Raw genomic sequence first — 20,321 nt, 5'->3', positions numbered from 1 at the left:
CTAAACAATCTACTCTTAATGGACACTGCATGTGCTAAATGTCAGAACCTGACATTATATGATTCACCTCAGAAACATTCTTAATATCTATTTCTGTTCGTTTATAGGTTTTGATTAGTATAAAACAAATATATAAGTTCAGACAATTAAGCATTTAAAAAGTATGAATATTTATAAGCATGAATTTCCCTGTAATTATAATTAACACATAAATGTGGGAAGTATACTATTGCAAGCAAGATTTAAAGAAATGTAAACTTCTGGGGAAATAAAACCTGATACCTTTCTTGCTCACTTACACTGTTACAAAATTTCTGGTTTACCTAATCAAAGTCTTTCTCCCAGGCCCCCCAAAGAGGCTCTTGTCTAGGATACTGACTTCTTTGAGGCCATTCTGTGACTCTGAGACTTTAGTTCCTGGCACTGCCTTGGAGCCCTTCCTTCAATTATAGAAAATAAGTGAGTTTTCTGACGGCAAAGAAAGCCTTTCTCTACTTGATAACTGACACTCAGCTTTATCCTACAATGTTGTCTTTATGCTTCTAGGCATAAAGGAGAAACTGACTTTCAGCTCTATCCTGGTGTTTCTGATCCCTTAGCTCAGTGAAACTGAAAGTGTGAGTGCTCCCACAGCCTCTTCCTTCTTGTGGGACTTTGGAGAAGGTATTTTCCATCTACTTGAACACGGCCACAGAAGAGAACTGAACTGAAACCATCTAGGAGACTGCAGTGGTTTCTCCTGGCTCTTCATTTACATTGCCCTTGTCTATCTTTCCTCTATCCTTGACATTTTCTGAAATTGGCTTTATCAACAGTTTCCAGTCTTAACTCTCTTGAGCTGTTTGCACAAGCTTATCTTCCTGTAGTGGCTGCTTACCCAAAACAGCCTTTATAAAACGCAGCCATCAATGAATTGTAGCTTCTTTCCATACTATTTGTCCAACTGCATTCAGAGACAACTCAGTTCCTGCCCCTGAGAGCCTTCTAGAAAGCTCTTATAAACGAAAATGAAGAAAATGAGCTCTTTTTTAAGTAAAGATGTGAGGCATCTCAAGTGTACTCCAAAAAGTCTTGCTTTTGGCCGGGTGTGGTAGCTCACGCCTGTAATCCCAGCACTTTGGGAGGCCAAGGCAGGTAGATCAGGAGGTCTGGAGATAGAGACCATCCTGGCCAACATGGTGAAACCCTATCTCTACTAAAAATACAAAAAATTAGCTGGGCGTGGTGGTGTCTGTAGTCCTATCTACTCAGGAGGCTGAGGCAGAAGAATCGCCTGAACCCGGGAGGTAGAGGTTGCAGTGAGCTGAGATTTTGCCACTGCACTCCAGCCTGGTGACAGAGTCAGATTCCATCTCAAGGAAAAAAAAAAGGTCTTGCTTTGTTTCAGGACTATTGAGTAATGCAATATATATATATATATATTTGCCATATAGTCTCATAGCACGATAAACTTCAAGGTGAAAAACACTAAAGATGATACGTGAAATTCACCATCTTCTTTGCCAGGTACAGGTACTGTACTGTATTAAACATATCTTTTATTTTTTTGCATTTTGATTCTCTAACATCAAAGGGGCCTTATTGACGCTGGAGGGACTGCCCCTCCCAGAGCTAGCCAATTCCTAGTGACGGTAAACAATTTGCCCTCAAGCTGTTTACACAACAACCAATACAAACCAATCCTGCAGAGCCTGCACCCCAAATACTCTACCATCAGGGTCTCACACTAACCACCCTAGGGCCAAGTACCAGACAATTAGGTATAACCCCTAGGCTCTAGAGATTATTTAAATTAGCCAACCCTAAACCTGCTTACCCTGTCTAGCCTGTTCCTTCTATCCATGCTTTCTCCGCTCCCTCTGTCTCCTGACTAGCCCTGGTGCTTTCCTGCATGCTCACTTGTGGTGTGGCATGGCTCTTTCTCTTGGGATGTGTGAGTATAACAAATTCTCTTTTTGATGACAGTCATCTGATCTGTTAGCTTTACCATACCTAAATAATAGTAAAACCTGGCCAGGTGTGGTGGCTCATGCCTGTAATCCCAGCACTTTGGGAGATCAAGAGTGGAGAAGTGCTTAAGGCCAGGAGTTTGATACAAGCCTGGACAACATAGTGAGAGCCCATCTCTTTTAAAAAAAGAGGCCATGCCAGTCTGTAGTCCCAGCTACTTGGGAGGCTAAGGTGGGAGGGCTGCTTAAACCCAGGAGTTGAGGGTGAGCTATGGTAAGCTATGATCTCGCCATTGCACTCCAGACTGGGAGACAGAGTGAGACCCCATCTTAAAGAAAAACTAAAAATAATAAAACCTGTGTTTTAAGATAGGTACATAAAGATAAAGGGATACAGGGTGGCAAAAGAGGACAGCTGGCCCTAGTACTCTGGTCATTCAAATAAACTCAGATGAAATGAAAGCATCCACATTGAGATGCTGCAGGTTGCAAAAGGTGATGAGGTTTTTAGGGGTCCTTGCCTTCTGAAGCACAGATTGAGTGCCACTGGAAAGACAGCTTATGAAGAAAATGAAAGTAGTCCTCATTCACCTAAACAGTAACACTAAGGATTTAATCAGATCAAATGTTCTCTATTCTAATACATTTCATTGAAATTGCATCACAGAAAACTCAGTGTGAAAAGCAAAGTCCCCATAAAACTGTATTCTTACTTAGGGCTTAACTTCCGTCACTACCTCTGGAGTAAAAGCTGCTCAAAGGCAGTTTTATCTGACTGTATGCACATAGTAGGTACTAAAGATTTGTTTGCTGACTGAAGAAATGCTTCTGATCATCTTTGATCAACAGAGTGAGAGATAATATGTCAAAGATGCCCATTTAAGGAATTCTATAAGTGGAAGAATGACTTTGGAGCTGTGAATTAAAGCTACTCCCTTTGACCCAAACTATTATATTCCCACCACATTCTGCCACCTCTTGGAGAGTAATCTCGGACACTTATTTGGTGTCAGTGGACATTTTGGCATCTCCTGGCTGTTGGCTGACCACTAAACCCCATCCACGTCTGCAGTCTTCTGGCTAATAGCTAGCCATCAGTGAGCATTTTTCAGGGACTGACAATGCACTATGACAAATGGTTGAGCTCCTGGGGTGACTTGGGTACCATTATTGCATGGTGTCACTTACCAAAGGCTCTAGCTCCTTGCGGTCTATGAGGTTCATCTCTGTGACAAAGTAATAGAAGTGTTTGTAGCAAGTGTTGACATGGGCCTCTGCACCCATCACGATGACCCGGTCGAAGTGGTGGATGTAGACGTGGACAAAGACCCGGAAAAGGCGGCACAGGATCTTCTTGCAGATCTGAAGAAAGTTCTTTGGAAAGGGAATGCCTAGAGAAGAAAAAAAGAAGAAAGAATGAAACCATGGCGGGAAAGATCCTTTTCTTCTTTCCCCTAATACCAGAAAACTGTCTGAGGGCAACGTTACAGGACTGGCACCCCCTGTCACAGGAGTCATAGGGAGTGGGGGTGGGGGTGGTGTTGGCAAACTAGAAAGCACCTTCTACCGCCCCATCAAAGGAAGCAATTGCTGTGACTCCAGCCAACACTGGCCATATAGGGAGGGAGGCCCAGTGTTGTTAGAGCTTCTAATTTTTAAACATAATTCAGAAATTTGGAGTTCTATGTGGACCTGCTGCATTTTTTAAACATTAGCAATTAACCTGAAGTTTTTAAAAGTACCATGAGTCAAAATAAAACACCCCTCTCAGGGTGTTTAAAACCAGTTTGCAAGGTTTTCCTGAGACATACTGTTTCTGAGGTGGGCAAATTCAATAACTTTCACAGATCATACATCACACAGATTCTCCCTTCGTCTCTTTGAGGAAGGTAAGAATTGGGAGGAGGTCTTGTTTTTCATAACACCAAAAGGGTGAATGGTCAGCGGAGTCACTCAGATTTCCTGTCTGATGACTACTCCCAGCTCCGTCAAAGCAACAAATTGCAGGATCGAAAGCCCACTTCCTTCAAAGGCTGCTTATGCTGTCTTGTTATTTACACTTTCCTTAAGTGGTGACACGTTGTAACGGGTTCCTAAGCTAAACAGACATTGTTCGAATTCCTACTCAGCTCCCCTTCCAGCTGTATGACTGTGGGCAAGGTGTTTGACATTTGGTTTCTCATCTATAAAAGAGTGGTGATAATCAGGTCTTCCTGACATAGCTGGGAGGGTATTAACGTAAGATCCTCCTACAGTGTCTAGAACATAGTGAGAGCTTATTAAATGATAACGTCCTCCCTTCTCTCTGCAAGGTAGGGTCTGTTGTTATAAGGAAAAGAATTACCCTTGTCAAGGAAAGGTAGAAATGACCGGTAGCCTTTCAGCAAAATTGTAGAGCTGTGCACAGGGCATGCCCCAAGTCCTGAGGAAGCCTGGAGTTTCGCTGTACTTTACTCCACAGAAAGCTAGTGGCAGCTGTCTGGTGAGACACTGTAATGGGATCACCTGGGACCCCAGGGCAGGATGAGACAGAACACGTCTGGCAGGTGGCAGTGACAAGATCTGCCTCCCTTGGGTCCCAGCACTGATGCGGGCTTTTCTTCGCAACAAAGTGGCAACTTATCAAACGAACTGAGGGAGAGGCTCTGGCACAGCTTGGCAGCTGACTGCCTGGGCAACAGATGCTGGGATTTGGGGTTGAGGGCGAGGTAGAGCCGAGGAGAAGGTGGAGGGCAGCCGCATGCAGAGTTTATGGGCTGCTTTCTCTGTGGAGATGGGGCCTGCAGAACTGCTGCTGCCATGCTGGGGGAGGGTCTGGAGTCTTTGAAGCCTGATTCCCAGAAGTGATGAAATTCCCTCTAAGATAGGTATGTTCCCTTCACAAGGGGAGTCCTGTATCCCACCTGGTGACAATGCCAGGATGTTGACGTATGTTATTTTCATAATCTATCTGTGGAATAGGTTTTATTATTCCTGTTAATGTTTCATAGAGAAATAGCACTGAGGCTCTGTGGCATGACTTCTGGTTGCTAAAAAGTGGCAGGGCTGGGATTTGAACCAAGTCAGCCTGACTCTAAAATCCCAAAATGGGGGACACGAGGACTTTCAGCTGTGCCAGTTTATCTGTGTGGCCCTTATAACCAGGCCCCATACCCTCCACACTGACTACAGATAAGGCAAAGTCTTGGACACACTGAGGATGCTCATGGCAATCGCTAGCCCCCCTTTAGATGGTCTCCAAGCTACTTTGTTCCCCCCATCTCTGCCTCTACTCAGCCTGGAAATCTCGGCTGTGCCTTCCCTTCCATCCTTCCATACCCGGTCTCTGATCTTGTCTCTGGGCCTTGAAGGGGGTTTTCCTCTTGCCTATCCATTTTGGGCTACGGCTTTAGAGTAGTTGGTTTGGGAATCTGGAAGACTGAGTTTAAAATCTTAGCCCTACTACTTACTAGCTACATAGGCTAACTTGCCTACATAGCTAATAAGTCGTAGGAGCTGCTCTGCTCCCCTTCCAGCTGTATGACTGTGGGCAAGTTGGCTTCTGTAACTTGTAAGTAGTAGGGCTAGGATTTTAAACTAGATCTTTAGTTTAGTTGAGTCTTCATCACTCAACTTTATTATAAAACTGATAAATTTACTTTGTACTGGTTTTATAATAGTATCTGGACTGTGCTTGGCACTTAATAGGAACTTTGGGAGTAAGTCCTACTTTCGTTATTTCCCACCTGAACTCCTCGGGTAGGTGGGACCCCAGGCTCAGAATCTCGTGGCTCTCGCTGCTATGTCAGGCCCCACTCTTCCACCATTCCCTCCCTTGCATGTAATTCATTCTTTAAAAGCAAAAGCTGCAAATGGTTCAAGTCGAGACATGCTCAGCATGTACTGCAGTCACCCCAGGCCAACTCCAGAGGCTGGGAGCCCTTGGGAGCCTAGGAAACCCCACTGCTGAGCCAGAGACAAAATCCAGATCACAGAGTGTGGGGCAAAGAACAGGAAAGCTACATGCATTTGAAAAATGCATCTATTTATTGATGGCTCAGGGCCAATTCTATAGTTTGTATGCTATTTTCACCCTTTTCTCTTCTGCCTTATGGATGTTCAGATGTATGTGTGTGTGTGTTTTAAATAAACCTTCTTCAGAGGGTGGGACTTGGAAGAGGTTGTCCCTTCAGATGGAGAGACCCAGATGTCCACCTCTTCTGCAGACTCTGGAACTTTCTCATTCTGTGTAACTGGCCTCATGGCAGCAAGATAGAACAAGATGCAGCCTGCTGACACACTCCCTTTCCTGGCAGGCTCCAGAGCGCCAGTTTGTGAAAACCGATTGATTTGAAGTGGTTTTCTTTCTTCCTGGTACTGCAAGGAAGTGTCCAATCTCTACTAAATAACTAAAAGACAAGAGAATTCTAAATGAGAGCTGATCTGTGTGTGTGCAATGTCATTTAATCCCAGTGACACCCTGAGTAGTGGAATTATTTCAGTTTTTTAAAAAATGGAAACTGAGGGTTAGCTCAGTTAAAGCATTTGCCCCAGGCCACACAGGTAAAAGGAGATGGAGATTTGGCTTCAAAACACTTTCTTTCTTAATATCTTACAGGTTCTATGGTGTTGAGGAAGGTGAGGGACAAGAACACCATTTTATTTTTATTTATTCATTTTTCAAGGACAGGGTTTTACTCTGTCACCCAGCTTGGAGTGCAGTGTCACAATCACAGCTCACTGCAGCCTCAGCCTCTTGGGCCCAAGCAATCGTCCTGCCTCAGCTTTCCGAGTAGCTGAAAATTAAGGCATATGCCACCATGCCTGCCCAACTTTCGAAAATGTTTTTGTAGAGACAAGTTCTCACTGTGTTGCCCAGGGAGGGTCTCAAACTGATAGGCTCAAGCAGTCCTCCCACTTCAGCCTCCCAAAGTGCTGGGATTATAGGCGTGAGCTATTCTGTCCAGCCAAGAACACCATTTTATGACCTGCACTTAGCTTGCTTGTGGAAGGAGCTCAAAAAATGTTTGTTTTAAAAGAATCCAGTTCAGCAGTTGGAAGAAGAAAGGCAACTGGATCACCTCAAATGGACACTTGGCTAGCTACAATGGCAGCCTAGACAAGGGGAGCTGTGCATGACTGGGTCTTAGCAAAGTGCAACTTGTGGTCTACATGGCACAACTGACCCAACGTCAGGACCATAACCAATGCCTTCCTTCTGCCTCTTAGTACATAAGATACGACAGACCCTCCACTTCAGTATTCCCCATTATGTGTTTTAAAAATCACTCATCTTGAGAGATCCTTGGCTAAAAGGAGAGGATTCTGAGGCCAAATATATTGGCAAAAATGCTGCTTTCACAGAGGTTTACAATGTACCCAAGCATAGTAAAGGATCTGAGGACATCTGAAACAAACAGTCCTCTTTAACTCTGGATTCCCCTTTGCTCATAATAGCTATCAATTTAAAACACAGAGTCTGTAATCAGAATTCCTAGGCTTCATTTCTGGCTTTACCACTCATTCACAGTGTAGTCATATGCAGATGACTTAGTGTCTCTAAGCCTCAGTTTCCCCATCCCTAAAGAAAAATAGGGATATATTAATGTTATTTGTAGCTTAGGTTGTTGTGCGGATTGAATACATAAGCATCTAAAAGATTTAGCTTACCGCCTTGCAGATAGTGAGTATTCTATTGTGAATTGTTAGTTTTGGTATCCCATTGACCACATGGTCTTTGTAACACACTTTGGGATTAAATTCCTCCTGCCTCTTTATTTTCAGGATGGGAGTCTGGACATTAATACATTAATTCTGAACTTGCAAAGAACTTACAGTGGCAGGTACTAAATAATCCCTGGAGTATAATCTACTTGCATTATTTTCTACGAGTTTCTCAAACTTATGTCTTATACTGCTGTAAGTTCTCTGAACAAAGGGACTGTGTTATACTTTGATTCCACCTTTGAAAGCACCTGGTACAGGCAAGACAGGGAATACTTCATCAATCAAAATTGAATCAGAAAACAACAGTGGTCATATTTAGTCAAGATGTGAATCTATTATCTCCTGTTTGCGGGAGGCAAAAAAAAAAAAACCAAAAAACCACAGCAGAAAGGATAGCTTTTTGCCAGACTCTTGCTATATGCAGTCCTAGCATGGAAGGCTGCATATTGCTTTTGTGGAGAAGAGAAAACTCTGCAATGAGGAACACTGTGATCCAGTCCAGGGTGTGGAAAGGAAAAAAATCGGAAACTTTCTTTTTACCATTGAAACCTTCCTTCTTCTCTTTTCAATCTTTTATTTTTTTTTTCAGGTGGTGAGAGTTAATTTTCAGTCACTGTATTCAATTAGAAAGTTAATGCCAGACAATATTAACCAGCAATCTTAACTGAAATTGTCTGAATATCTTAAGGGTTTGAAGTTAAATTTTGACTAGTCTTACAATAATCCAGATAAACCATCAGCAATAATCCCAAACTGTTAGATATGTGCCTGTATTGATTATATAGAAAACAACTTTTGATCACAAGATCTCTAAGTGATCTGCAATCACTAATTGAGTCTCAGAACATGCCCTTTCTCTATCCCACCCTGAACTACCACCTGTGAATCTTAGATTAAAAGCTGGGAAATTTCAGACTCCAAGACGTTGGGCCACATTGAAAAAGTGTGTTCAGACTAGTGCTCCACAGAGAGGGGATGGACATCCAGGTGTCCAACGATAACCCTGGGCCTGGATGGCCTTGGGTCAGGAGGTGTAGCTTGCTCTCTGCAAATGGATCAGTACTGAAATGGAGTTAATGAATCTGAAATAGGTCCGGCTGAGCTCAGGTTTTGGAGTGAGCTTAGCAACATGCCTGAGCAGAGGCCAGAATCCAAACCAATCACTAATATAAGTTTCTAGCAAAGTCTACCCACCAGTTAGACTCAAAGCAAGATGAGAGTTTCTGGGCAATCAGGCTGAGGAAGAGGCAGGACAGGGTGCTGGGGTGAGGGTGGAGAGTGCAGGCCTGGAGTCTCTCTTGAAGGCCTGATGAGACAGCCCTGCAGCCCTGTCTCTGTTGCTCAGGAAACCTTGGTACTCAGTCAGGAACCCGCATCTGACAGAGCCCTGCTGAGTTTATGAATGTGTCTAACCACAACTTTCTGATCTCCAAGCCACATTCAGTGTGAGAGCTAAATCGAGTATGAAACATAATAATTTCTCTGGGGCCCCATGCAGATTTGCCTTTCATCTCTGACTTAGTAAATCTTTCTCCTCAAGAAAATTTAATAAAAATTCCAGTAATTTCTGCACTTTGATCCATTTTTCTTTCCTCCTCTTTCCCTCTTGCCCCTCCCTTTCACTAAGCTCTCAAACGTCTCATTTAATCCTTCCTTTTCAGGCACCTCTGAAAGAAAATAAGTAGCCTAAATGGCTTGTGTTACTTATTTTATCTTGTTACGGAGGCCAAAAAAGGAACAAGTCCCTTAGAATACGCAGAAATGCTTTGGTTGACGAAGATCCGGGAGATTGCAGGGTCGGGGCGGGGGGGTGTGTTCTGAGCTGGCTGTTAATCATTCCTATTTTCATCATTTTCCCTTTTCTTCTGAAGAGAAAGGCCAACACTTGGGAATGAGACTCTGGTCTGTGATTAGTGCTGGGCTGAACCTGGGCTTCGGTGGTCTGAAGAGTGAGAACCAAAAGGTTGTCTCCGGGGATACCAGAGAACTGCCCCCAAACACCTCAAGTTCTGCAAACAACTGGCAGATATCCCCCTTTACTGAGCGCCTGGTTAATGCCTCTTCTTTCTTCAGAGCTTGGCTCAGCGCCTCCCATTATCCCCAGACTCAGCTTCTCCGGTTTCTGCTATTCTGCTCCTGAAATTTTCCCGCACAGATCACACATGGTAATTCCACACTTATCTGTGGGAATCCCTGCTTCAGGTCTGTTACCTGCCCTAGACTGGCTACTCTGTAAGGGCAGGGATGCTGTCCAGCCTCCTCACAGATGACGACTCCTTAGTGGCTTGGCACCTGGAGCAGGGTGGGTATGGAATAAATACTTGCTGACTGTTGGAATGAGAGCTGAGCCCCTGTGTCATGTGCATACCCTGAAATCAAAGCTCAGAGGGCCAAAGGGACAGACTTGAGCTTTACAGAGCGAGTTTGTGATGAAGAGGGATCTGAATTCAAGTCTGTCTGTCTCAGAGCCTATGCTCTTTCCGTTCTGCCAGGAAGCTTTGCAGGGTTCTAAGCTCCTTTCATCTCACCCTAATACAACTGACATGAGTGGGGAAACAAAACTTGTTAGAAGACAAGGTGGAAAGCGTAGTTTGGCTTTCACTTTCCCAAATCGGACACTGGTGAAGTGCCTGGCTCTGGCCTCAATCCCACTGGTGATTCCAGCTGTGGGACTTCTGTGCTGCTTGCCCTTAAGCAACTTTGCTAACTTCCAAAAGCCTCAGTTTCCTTGTCTGAGGAATGGGGATAATAATACCTAGCTCTTCATGAGACTGTGAGGACTGAATGAGAAGCACAGTGCCAGCAGGCACACAGAAGACATCTGGCAAATGGCAGCAGATGTTACCAATGCTAGGAAGACGGCCCTCCTGAATCAAGGCCAAGACAGCGGGGCAGGAGGGCAAATGAAACAGGACAGGTGAAGCTGCCTCCTCGCCAAAGGATAAACTCTTCTTGGGAAGTATACTTGGAAGACATAGGCATACCATGTGAGCTCTCCAAGAAGCTTCCAAAGGACACATGATGAAACCTGATGTCCTGGCCGATCCTTTGGGACCCCTGATGGAATGTCAGAAACAACCAGAAGTGCCCACATTTCTCCTTCAAGCTGTTACTCATGTCTGAGAGCTTTTGTGCTGTCCCTTCCATCTTTAGAGTCCAGTAATAAGAGGGATGTGAAGATCCCTCTACAAGTCATAAAAATCACTTTCTCAATAGTTCACGAATAAAAACAACATCCCACACACATGGAAAAAGAAAACATACCTCCTCTGGCAGTGTGGCTGAGAACACACCATTTCCAAAATACTTGCAAAACAAGATGCAATCAGATCACAAGGCAAAACAACACGAAACAAAACAAAACGCATGAACGCCACAGATGTTTCTTAATAATAGATACCCTCCTCCTCTTATTCTTTTGTCCCTTCATCCCCATCCATTCTCCTGACTCCTGATCTATCTATCTATAAAATATATTATATATGTCTGTATATCTCTGTATATATATCTCTGTGTGTATATATATACACACATACAGGGAGAGAGGGAGGGAGAGAGAAGCTTCATGTTCTTGCTGATGCTGATGAAAATTCAGCTACGGGATTGATTCCACTTAGCAGATGTTTTGTGTTATCTCAGTACGTTCCTCAAGAAAGTGTCTGTTCGTCATGCCAAGAAAAACAATCCCGTGTAGCAGGACTTTGTTCCTCTGCCTAAAAAAAGAGGAAAAAAAATTCCCCAAACAAGCTGACAGCTGCAAATGCTTAGAAATAAACTGGCTACTACTCTGCTTTCCAACTCCCTCCCTCTGCCCCACCGCAGCCCGTTTGTGCTGTCCTCCAGTCTGTTATCATGGTGGTTGGGCGAAAAGACAAACAGTGGTATGTGATTATATGTTCTCCAGAGATTCTTAATTCTTTCAGACATGCCATGTGCTGGGCATAGGAAGCACTGTTTCAGCCACCCCAAGGAGCAACCCTGAGTCCAGTGTGCCTGCTTGTCACACCTCCTCCTACCCCTAGCCCCACGTCTGAGTTGCTCATCAGCATCCCCAGCTCTCAGATGGCAGTCTTTGTCCCCTGCTGTCACAGCATGGATGTGAAGGGAGCAGTAGATTAAGAAACACCCCAGACAACCCAAGAAAGGTATTCACCGTGGATTGACAATAAAAGCCATTAGAAACAAACTCTAGCCAGTGCAAACCTGATCAGTTTGATCAGGAATACAGGTCTAGGACTGCCAGGTCTTCTGGTTTTTTCATGAGCCCCAGACAGAATTTGAAAGCCAGATTCTTTGTCATGGATGTGATCTTGTGGGTATCCTCACAAATAAAACTATGCTTTACTCCCCAGTAGAATCTTTCCTCCAATATGTGGACGGCAATTAACACCAAGTCTTGTCTGGAACAGTTGCTGATCTCTAAGCTGCTCTCCAGCCCCACTGCCTGTTTCCTAGCTCACCTCCTGCCTGGTTTATGCAGCTCTGTTGTGATTGAGCTTCCTTTCTTTACTCCTGCATTCTTCAATCTCCACTTGGCAGATGAAGGATCTTCCTAATATGCAAATATAACCAGGAAGTCTGTTTTTCTGCATAAAACTCTAAAGCAGCCTCCTACGGCTTCCAAGGTGAAATCAAAGCTATTTACATGCAGGCAAGACCCTTTATGATTTCACACATGCAGTGGTCCACCATCATCTCTGGATTCTCCCAATTTGCATGTAATACTCCAGTCATCTGAAGCTACAGTCCTCTTGCTCACTTGCTTCTGAGCATTGCTACATACTGGAGGGTTGGCAGCTGGAAACCTCTTCCTCAGCTTCTCCATTTTGCCTGACTAACTCCCATTTGTTATTCAAACCGCAACTAATTTATCACTTCCTCTAGAATGTCCTCCCTGCCCAACTCATCCTCAGTCTACTTAGGCATATTGTAACACCTGCTACTTCTCCCATGACAATACTACCACATCATCTTTTAACTGTCCATTGTTTTTTTTTTGTCTCCCAGGAGACTGAAAATTTTGCAATATCAGGGATCTTTCTTGTCCAGAGTTATAACCTGGCACTGAATGCATACCAGAGCACAGTGGTTTTTCATAAGTAATGATTGAGTTGAATTGCAATGGATTGAATGCTTATGCCCCCCTCAAATTCATGTGTTGAAATCTTAATCCCCAAGCTGATGGTACTAGGAGGTGGGCCTTTTGCGAGGTGATTAGGTCATGAAGGCAGACACCCCGTGAATGGGATTAGTGCCTTTAAAAAGGAGAGTCCTTTTTCCTTCCTCCATGTGAGGTTACAGCAAAAACTGCCATCTATGAACCAGGAAGCAAAGCCTCACCAGACACTGAATCTGTCAGCGCCTTGATCTTGGAGAAATAAATATTGTTGTGTATAAACCACTCAGTTTGTGGTATTTTTGTTGTAGCAGCCTGAACGGACTAGGCCAATGAATAAACAAATAACCATAGAAACCTGAGTAATGTGGGAGTGGTGAAGAGCTTCCCCTGCTTGGGTTCCCCTTATATTTCCCAACTCCGAGCACTGGCCCTTGAGTCACAATCTGAAAACCACTGCTTGGTAGAAAGATCTCCATGGAATTGCTATAGGCCCATGTTTAACCAAGCCATGTCTAAGGCAGTAAGGCTACCATGAACATTACTATACAGTTGTCTCTTCACACCTTGCAGATCTCAGAGAGAAATGCATCTATCCGATTTTCACTGATCCTCAGGAAGAAGCATGTCCCTCTCCAAACTGTATTGTACATTTGTATTGACGTGGTTATTTTCATCTAAATAGAAAGGTGTCAAACAGGTAGTTTTCCAGAGTTATTAAAGTCTGCAATAAGCCAGATTTGGTTGACAAATCATCCTGAGATACATAATGGAAGGAGGTGGGAACAAGGAAGAAGAGAGCAAAGTCATTGATCCTCTTTGGACAGCCTGGGAGACCCAGAAAGAACAATTGGAGCCCAACTTGAGGGGGGCCTTTGCAGAGCCAAAGGGTACAGCGACCCTTCTGAAAGGAATCTGAGAAAGGAATACAACTGTTGGGGGATCTTCTCCAGACAAAAAGGATCTGAGGGAAAGACTGTGAGTGGATGCTGAGGACTTTTCCACCTGACACGGAGGGTTTAAGGCAGCACTGAGCAAGAAATGGTGAGTCACTGCAGTTGCATGTAAGATCGAGTGAAGGTAAGGTGAAGGGCTAGGGATGAAACCAGAAATGTAGCTCTAAAATCTTATCACTGGGTCAAAGTCAAGCTAAATTCATGAACCAATTCAAGTAAATTATTTACTTGAATATGTCTTAAACCAGATATCACATGTTCACATGCCTTCAGGGATTACAAAGGAACACGAGTGAGTAAAGTAGGCTGGGTGTGATATGATTGGGAGTGGCATGGACTGTGCCAACCTGGAGAGTGTATTGTGCAGGAAAGGAAAAAAGCCTCTCAGCCTCAGCTGAGTGTTGGCCAGCAGGAGTATAAGTCTAGGACTGCCAGGCTTCCTGGTTTTTTCAAGAGAATCCAGAAATCTAGATTCTCATATGAAAACTCCCCATGGTTAAATTTTAGTTAATTCGAGAACATTAAAATATTTTCAAACATTTTATTTATTAGCATTATTTAATTTTATATAGTTCAATCAGCCTGGAAGTTGACTCTATAAGCTGACAGCTTAATTTTAAAAATTCAAATTTAAAAATTAAAAAAGAAGGAAATAAAAACACTCTCGTAGCACTGAGCACATGCAACATATGGAGCTTGGTTTCCAATACCATTTTTTTTTTTTGAGACAGAGTCCTGCTGTGTCACCCAGGCTGGAGTGCAGTGACACAACCTTGGCTCACTGCAACCTCCACCTCCTGGGTTCAAGCAATTCTCCTACTTCAGCCTCCCAAGCAGCTGGGATTACAGGCATGTGCCACCATGCCCGGCTAAATTTTGTTTTGTATTTTTAGTAGACATGGGGTTTTGCCATGTTGGCCAGGCTGATCTCGAACTTCTGACCTCTGTTGATCTGCCTGCCTTGGCCTTCCAAAGTGCTGGGATTACAGGCATGAGCCACCGTACCCAACCACCAATACCATTTTTTTTTAATAAAAGGAATCAGGGACCCTTGGAGAAAATGGCTGATTCTAGGACTGAGGCAGGAAATATAAAAGATGGCCTGGAACACCTTAGTGTGTTTACTAACATACTAACCTGGAAAACACTAAGAAAGTAAGTGCTAACAAAAACACAATGAGGCCGAGTGGGGTGGCTCATGCCTGTAATCCCAGCACTTTGGGAGGCCAAGGCAGGTGGATCGCCCGAGGTAGGGAGTTCAAGACCAGCCCAACCAACATGGTGAAACCCTGTCTCTACTAAAAATACCAAATTAGTCGGGCATGGTGGCGCATGCCTGTAATCCCAGCTACTTGGGAGGTTGAGGCAGGAGAATCGCTTGAACCTGGGAGGCAGAGATTGCGGTGAGCTGAGATCACGCCATTACACTCCAGTCTGGGCAACAAGACCGAAATACCATAAAAAAAAAACAAAACCAAAAAAACCCACAACAATGTGAGCATAGGAGCCAACCTGAATGGCCCAAACTGGAACAATCTGAGCAAAAAAAATAAATGGAGTAGTTTTGCATTATAACCCAAAGTATAAAATAAATAGCTGTGAGTCCACACTGATATAAATAAATGGTTGGATAGGAAATAGGGAAAAGAAAAATCTCTTGTGCAGTGGGATTCCAAATAATTTATGTAAATACTCTCTGTTCAAAGAGATAGCACTCTTGAGTGTGGGCTATGCTTGGTCACTTGCTTCCACAGAGTACGGTATAGGGGAGGGGTGGCTTTACAGTCAAGAAACCTGGCAAACATGACCGTGACCAAGTGATCAAGGTTAACATCAACAGTGACAAATCGTGTTCAGAGGATATGGCTCTGATATGACAAGTCACTTCACTTCTGTGGTCTCCCTCCCCATAACCCATAAGCCCTGTCTAACCATAAAAAAAAATCACAGAAACCAACACTGAAGAACATTCTACAAAATATCTTACTGTTAGTCCTCAAAATTGTCAAGTTCATCAAAAACACGGGAAGTCTGAAGAGCCTAAGGAGATGTGCTGACTAAATGTAATATGGTATCCTGGATGGAATCCAGGAACAGAAAAAGGGCATTAGGGGAAAACGAGCAAAATCTGAATACTGTGTGGAGTTTAATAACAGTAATTTCATATGTTAGGTCCTCAGCTGTGACAAATGCTTTGTGAGATGCTAACAATATTGGAAACTGGGTGAGGGACATATGGGAACTCTTTGTACTATCTTTGCAAGTTTTTCATAAATCGACTATTCTAAGGAAAATGTTTATTTATATTAAGAGTTTATTTATATTAAAAAAAACAGTCTGTGGGTCAAAAATATTTGATTGGCTCCAGAGACCATGAGTTTGTACATTTTGATTTATGCACTGACATTCCTGTGTTTACTGTTATGCTCTGATCAGGACTGGCTACATAATTTGCAGAGCTCCTTGTTTAAAAATTATTAAGCACTTCAAGATGGCAACAGGAGAGTCTTAAACCAAGCATGGGGCCCCTCTGGGTGCAGGTTTCATGTCTGTGAAGCTGGCCCTGTCTGTGACAGGGTACAATCTGAACAGAGCTGTGGATTCAGGAGTTATCCTTGCCAAATAAAACTCCCATTATATACCCTTTGTTCATTACATTAATTAATTAAAAAAATAATAATAGCAAACATTTATTTGTTTTGGGCTATGCTAGGTACTAGAGATTCAGCAATAAGCAAAAGAGTTAAACTGAATGATAAGGCCATGTTATACCTAAGTCAGCAGCACGGGAAGTTGACCTTAGGACCTCCCCCACGTGCAGACACCCACAAGGCTCATCCTCTCTCCCTCCCTGTTTTTCCAAGTTCTCCCATCTCAACTGCAATACTACCTACCTACCAAGAAAATTCTAAATAAAAAGGATTTGTTAAGTTCTAAAATTAAATATATAAAAGTTTTATGTGGTTACTATATTCTAACATTTGCAATTAAAAATCTCAATTACATTGGCTCCCAAGAGAAACTTCTGGTTCCTGAGCACCTAGTGGCACCAGACATGTAAATATCCTTAATCCCCCAAACCCAACAAACTCTGCAGTTGTTTTCCCTATTTTGTAGATGAAAAAATACTGTTAAATTAAGTTTGGCCTAAAGCCACTTTCTCCACTTTAAGTTTGGGCTAAAGGTTTCTCAGTACATAATGAACCCAACTTGATGTGTAAACAGGTATATCTTACTCCTGCAGCAAGTAGCCTAGTCTTAGCCAATCACAGCAGCTGAACCACAGACAGGCAACTGTTTAAACCTGGTTCAAATAAGGCAAATGCCTAGCTGTAACCAATCCAGCTGTTTCTATACGTCACTTCTATTTTTCGTACTTTGCTTTTTCTGTCCACAAATGTTATCCAACCAAACAGCAGCCCTGGAGTCCTTTTGAACCTGTTCTGGTTCTGAGGGCTGCCCAATTCATGAATCATTGTTTGCTTGAATAAACTCTGTGAAATGTAATCTGTCTAAAGTTTAAAAAAAAAAAAATAATGAGAAACTAAGAGAGGCTGCATCACATGCTTAAGTGATATAGGTGGTGAAGCTAGATTTACACCTAGATCCCACCCTCTCCGAAGCATCTACTTCCCAAATAATATACTCTCTGTCCCTAAAAAACCAAGGCAATTCCTTTAAAATTATTTTCTCGATTAACTTCAACATCCAAAAAGTACCTCTCAATGGTTAGTCAAGGAGTTTAAAAAATCCTCAACTGAAATAAATTACTGTTAGACCCGTAGCCAATTTTAAGGTCCTTAAGAAACACAACTTTTGAGGAGAAGAATTTCCAAGCTCAGGAAACTGGTCTTTTGGAATTTGGTGGTGGTGAGGCCGGAGTGGGAAGAGGAGGAAGAAGACACAGGTGACTAAAGCAAAGGCCTCTCTAGAACGTGACATTCACAAGCAGAGATGAGACACTGATGGCTGCAGGCCAAAGTCAGCCCACAGGACTGTCTTCTTTGGACTACTTAGTATTTTTAAAATGCTGCCAACATTTAGAAATTGGAAAGTATAACACCAAGATGAAGAATTCTTGCTTCCTTGGAATAACTCGGAAGACCTGGCACAACTGGACTGAGATTCCCATACAGCAGCAGCTCAGTAATGTCTGTTCCTCATACATGGAAGATGCTATACTCACCTGAGGAGCCCTATTCATTCCATTTATTTATATAGCCAGCCTGGAGCCCTTGAGAGAAAATGTTGCCTGTGATTGCAAATTTGATTACAGCAGATGGTGGCCATTTCTGGCTAGGTGGCCTTCCTTGGGACAGGTGTTTGCCATTTTAGAGAGGAGGGGCTCTGTCCACCATGGGGCCACCCCAGAGTGGGGTCCACTGGCCTGCCACCTGCTCCTTTACATTGGGCCATCAGTCCCAACTGTTATTCAAGCTCTGGCCAAAACACTTTTGTTTTGTAAGGCCAAGTAAGGCTTGATTGCATAGAAAATGTCTTTTGGCCGTACTGGAAAATCATTACTCTAGTAACACCATCTCTGAGTTCCTCATCCTTTCAGCTTCTTTGTTCTCCCAGCCCCAGCAAGCATTGGCGTGGGGTAGTCCCTGTTTTTGGTTTTCTATTTAACACAGATGTGCAGAAGGCATCATTTGCTTATTTTCTGAAGGGAATCCCAGGGAGCATGAACAGACTTCTGAGGATGAGGAAGGCACATGGGCTTCATGTTTTGCAATACACGAGTTTTTTCCATATGTTCTTTCTTTATTAATATTTATAGGTGGTCCTCAAGTTACATATGCTTGACTTTCTTACCTCCTGCATATTTGCACACTATATGAACATTACTAAATTCCCTTTACTAGGGTGCATTTGATTCATGATACATTAATTACAGTGGATGCTTTGGTGATGTCACACAGAAGCACTGTGAAGGAGTATGTACTCACTAGAGGAGAGGATAAAAGCACCACGCCCACCCCATGCATCCTGAGAGGCTTCTAGGAGCACCTGCTGCCTTTCAGAGCAAGAACCACTCTGCAGAGCAAAAGCCCTTTTGCCCAGTACAATCTCCCTAGTTTCCTATGATGATTCTAACATTCCCAGGGCCCAAAGTCATTAGCATCCACTGGGACCTTAAGGAACAATTTTAAGATGTTTTCTAATTCTCTGTAAACTTCTAACCTACAAATGTATGCTTTGTATTTCAGGCAGATATTACAGAACATATATTTACAAGAGTAGGCGACTGCCTACACAAATTCTTTTGGTCTAATCATAAAAGTAATATTGTTAAAAAATTAGAAAATGCCAGCTGGGCTTGGTGGCTCATGCCTATAATCCCAGTACTTTGGGAGGCCAAGGTGGGTGGATCACGAGGCCAGGAAATTGAGACCATCCTGGCCAACATAGTGAAACCCCGTCTCTACTAAAAATATAAAAAAATTAGCTGGGCGTGGTGGCACACACCTGTAGTCCCAGCTACTCAGGAGGCTGAGACAGGAGAATTGCTTGAACTCATGAAGTAGAGATTGCAGTGAGCTGAGATCACGCCACTGCACTACAGCCTGGGTAACAGTGGGAGACTCCATCTCAAAAAAAAAAAATTAGAAAATGCTATCAAGTATAAACATCATTATCACCCATAATCCCATCAAGAAAAAATCACTGGTAATATTCCGTTGTGTTACCTTCCTCTCTTTTTTCTGTGTGTGTGTGCATAGTTTTATTAAAAGTACAATTAGAATCGTGCTATATATTCAGTTTGTATCCTCCTTTTTGTACTTGACGTTATGAGTATTAGATATTCTTTCAACAATGAATCATCATATAGCCATTACACAGGCTCAAAACAATACTTAGATGACTCTTTTTGTACCTATCTTTGGCAGTTGGTGTCTGACAATTTTCCTTGGCTAGATTCTTAGAAGTGGACGAAATCCCATTTACATTACATTTTACATTAGTAGTTCATGAACACTTTGCGTTATACTCCATAATAGATGTTGTTTCATAGAAAACATTAAAATTCCCCTAAATATTGAAATGAAATTAATGAGGACTATTTATCTCGCAGTGTTGGTACCCCTGGCACACACTGAGTTTCCCGGCAGCATGCACGCCACCGTTGGAGAAACATGGATACAGGACTCAAGAACCAAAGCTATAAAAAGCAATTAGTAGTCTTCCTTTGAGTATAGCAGTGGTTCTTAATGCTGGCTGTGCATTAGAATTATCTGGGGAGCATTAATAAAATAGAATGGCAGTGTCTCACACTAGAGCAGTTGAATCTGAAATTCCTCAGATGACTCTAATGTACAGCCCTGGTTGAGAAACACCGCCCTACAGAAGTGATTATTTAAGTGTGGTCTCTGGACCAGCAGCACCAGCAATATCTGAGAGCTTGCTAGAAATGAGAATTCCCAGGCCTCAACCTAGTAGCACTGAATCTAACACTTGAGGACTAGGGTAAAGCAATCTGTGTTTTAAGATGACCTTCAGTAATCCTGATCCATGATAAAGTTTAAGAATCACAGACCTAGAATATATTACTTTGTGCATATTTCTGGCTGAAGGATCTAGCTTGCTTAACCA

The 20,321-nt window shown here is 43.0% G+C and overlaps 1 protein-coding gene across 3 annotated transcripts in view; it reads right to left on the bottom strand.

Moving 5' to 3' along the window:
- MOB3B (MOB kinase activator 3B) overlaps window positions 1-20,321 on the bottom strand; it is a 203,659-nt gene that overhangs the window by 27,918 nt on the left and 155,420 nt on the right. For all 3 annotated transcript variants that reach the window (XM_012454624.2, XM_064380759.1, XM_064380751.1), the window contains exon 3: window positions 3,138-3,340. In XM_012454624.2, the coding sequence (XP_012310047.1) occupies window positions 3,138-3,340 (203 nt within the window). The remainder of the gene's footprint in view (window positions 1-3,137; window positions 3,341-20,321) is intronic.

The sequence above is a fragment of the Aotus nancymaae genome, unplaced genomic scaffold, assembly GCF_030222135.1.
Source record: "Aotus nancymaae isolate 86718 unplaced genomic scaffold, 86718_ANA_hifiasm-v0.15.2.pri h1tg000003l, whole genome shotgun sequence".
NCBI lineage: Eukaryota > Metazoa > Chordata > Mammalia > Primates > Aotidae > Aotus > Aotus nancymaae.
This window is presented reverse-complemented; position numbering and strand designations above follow the sequence as displayed.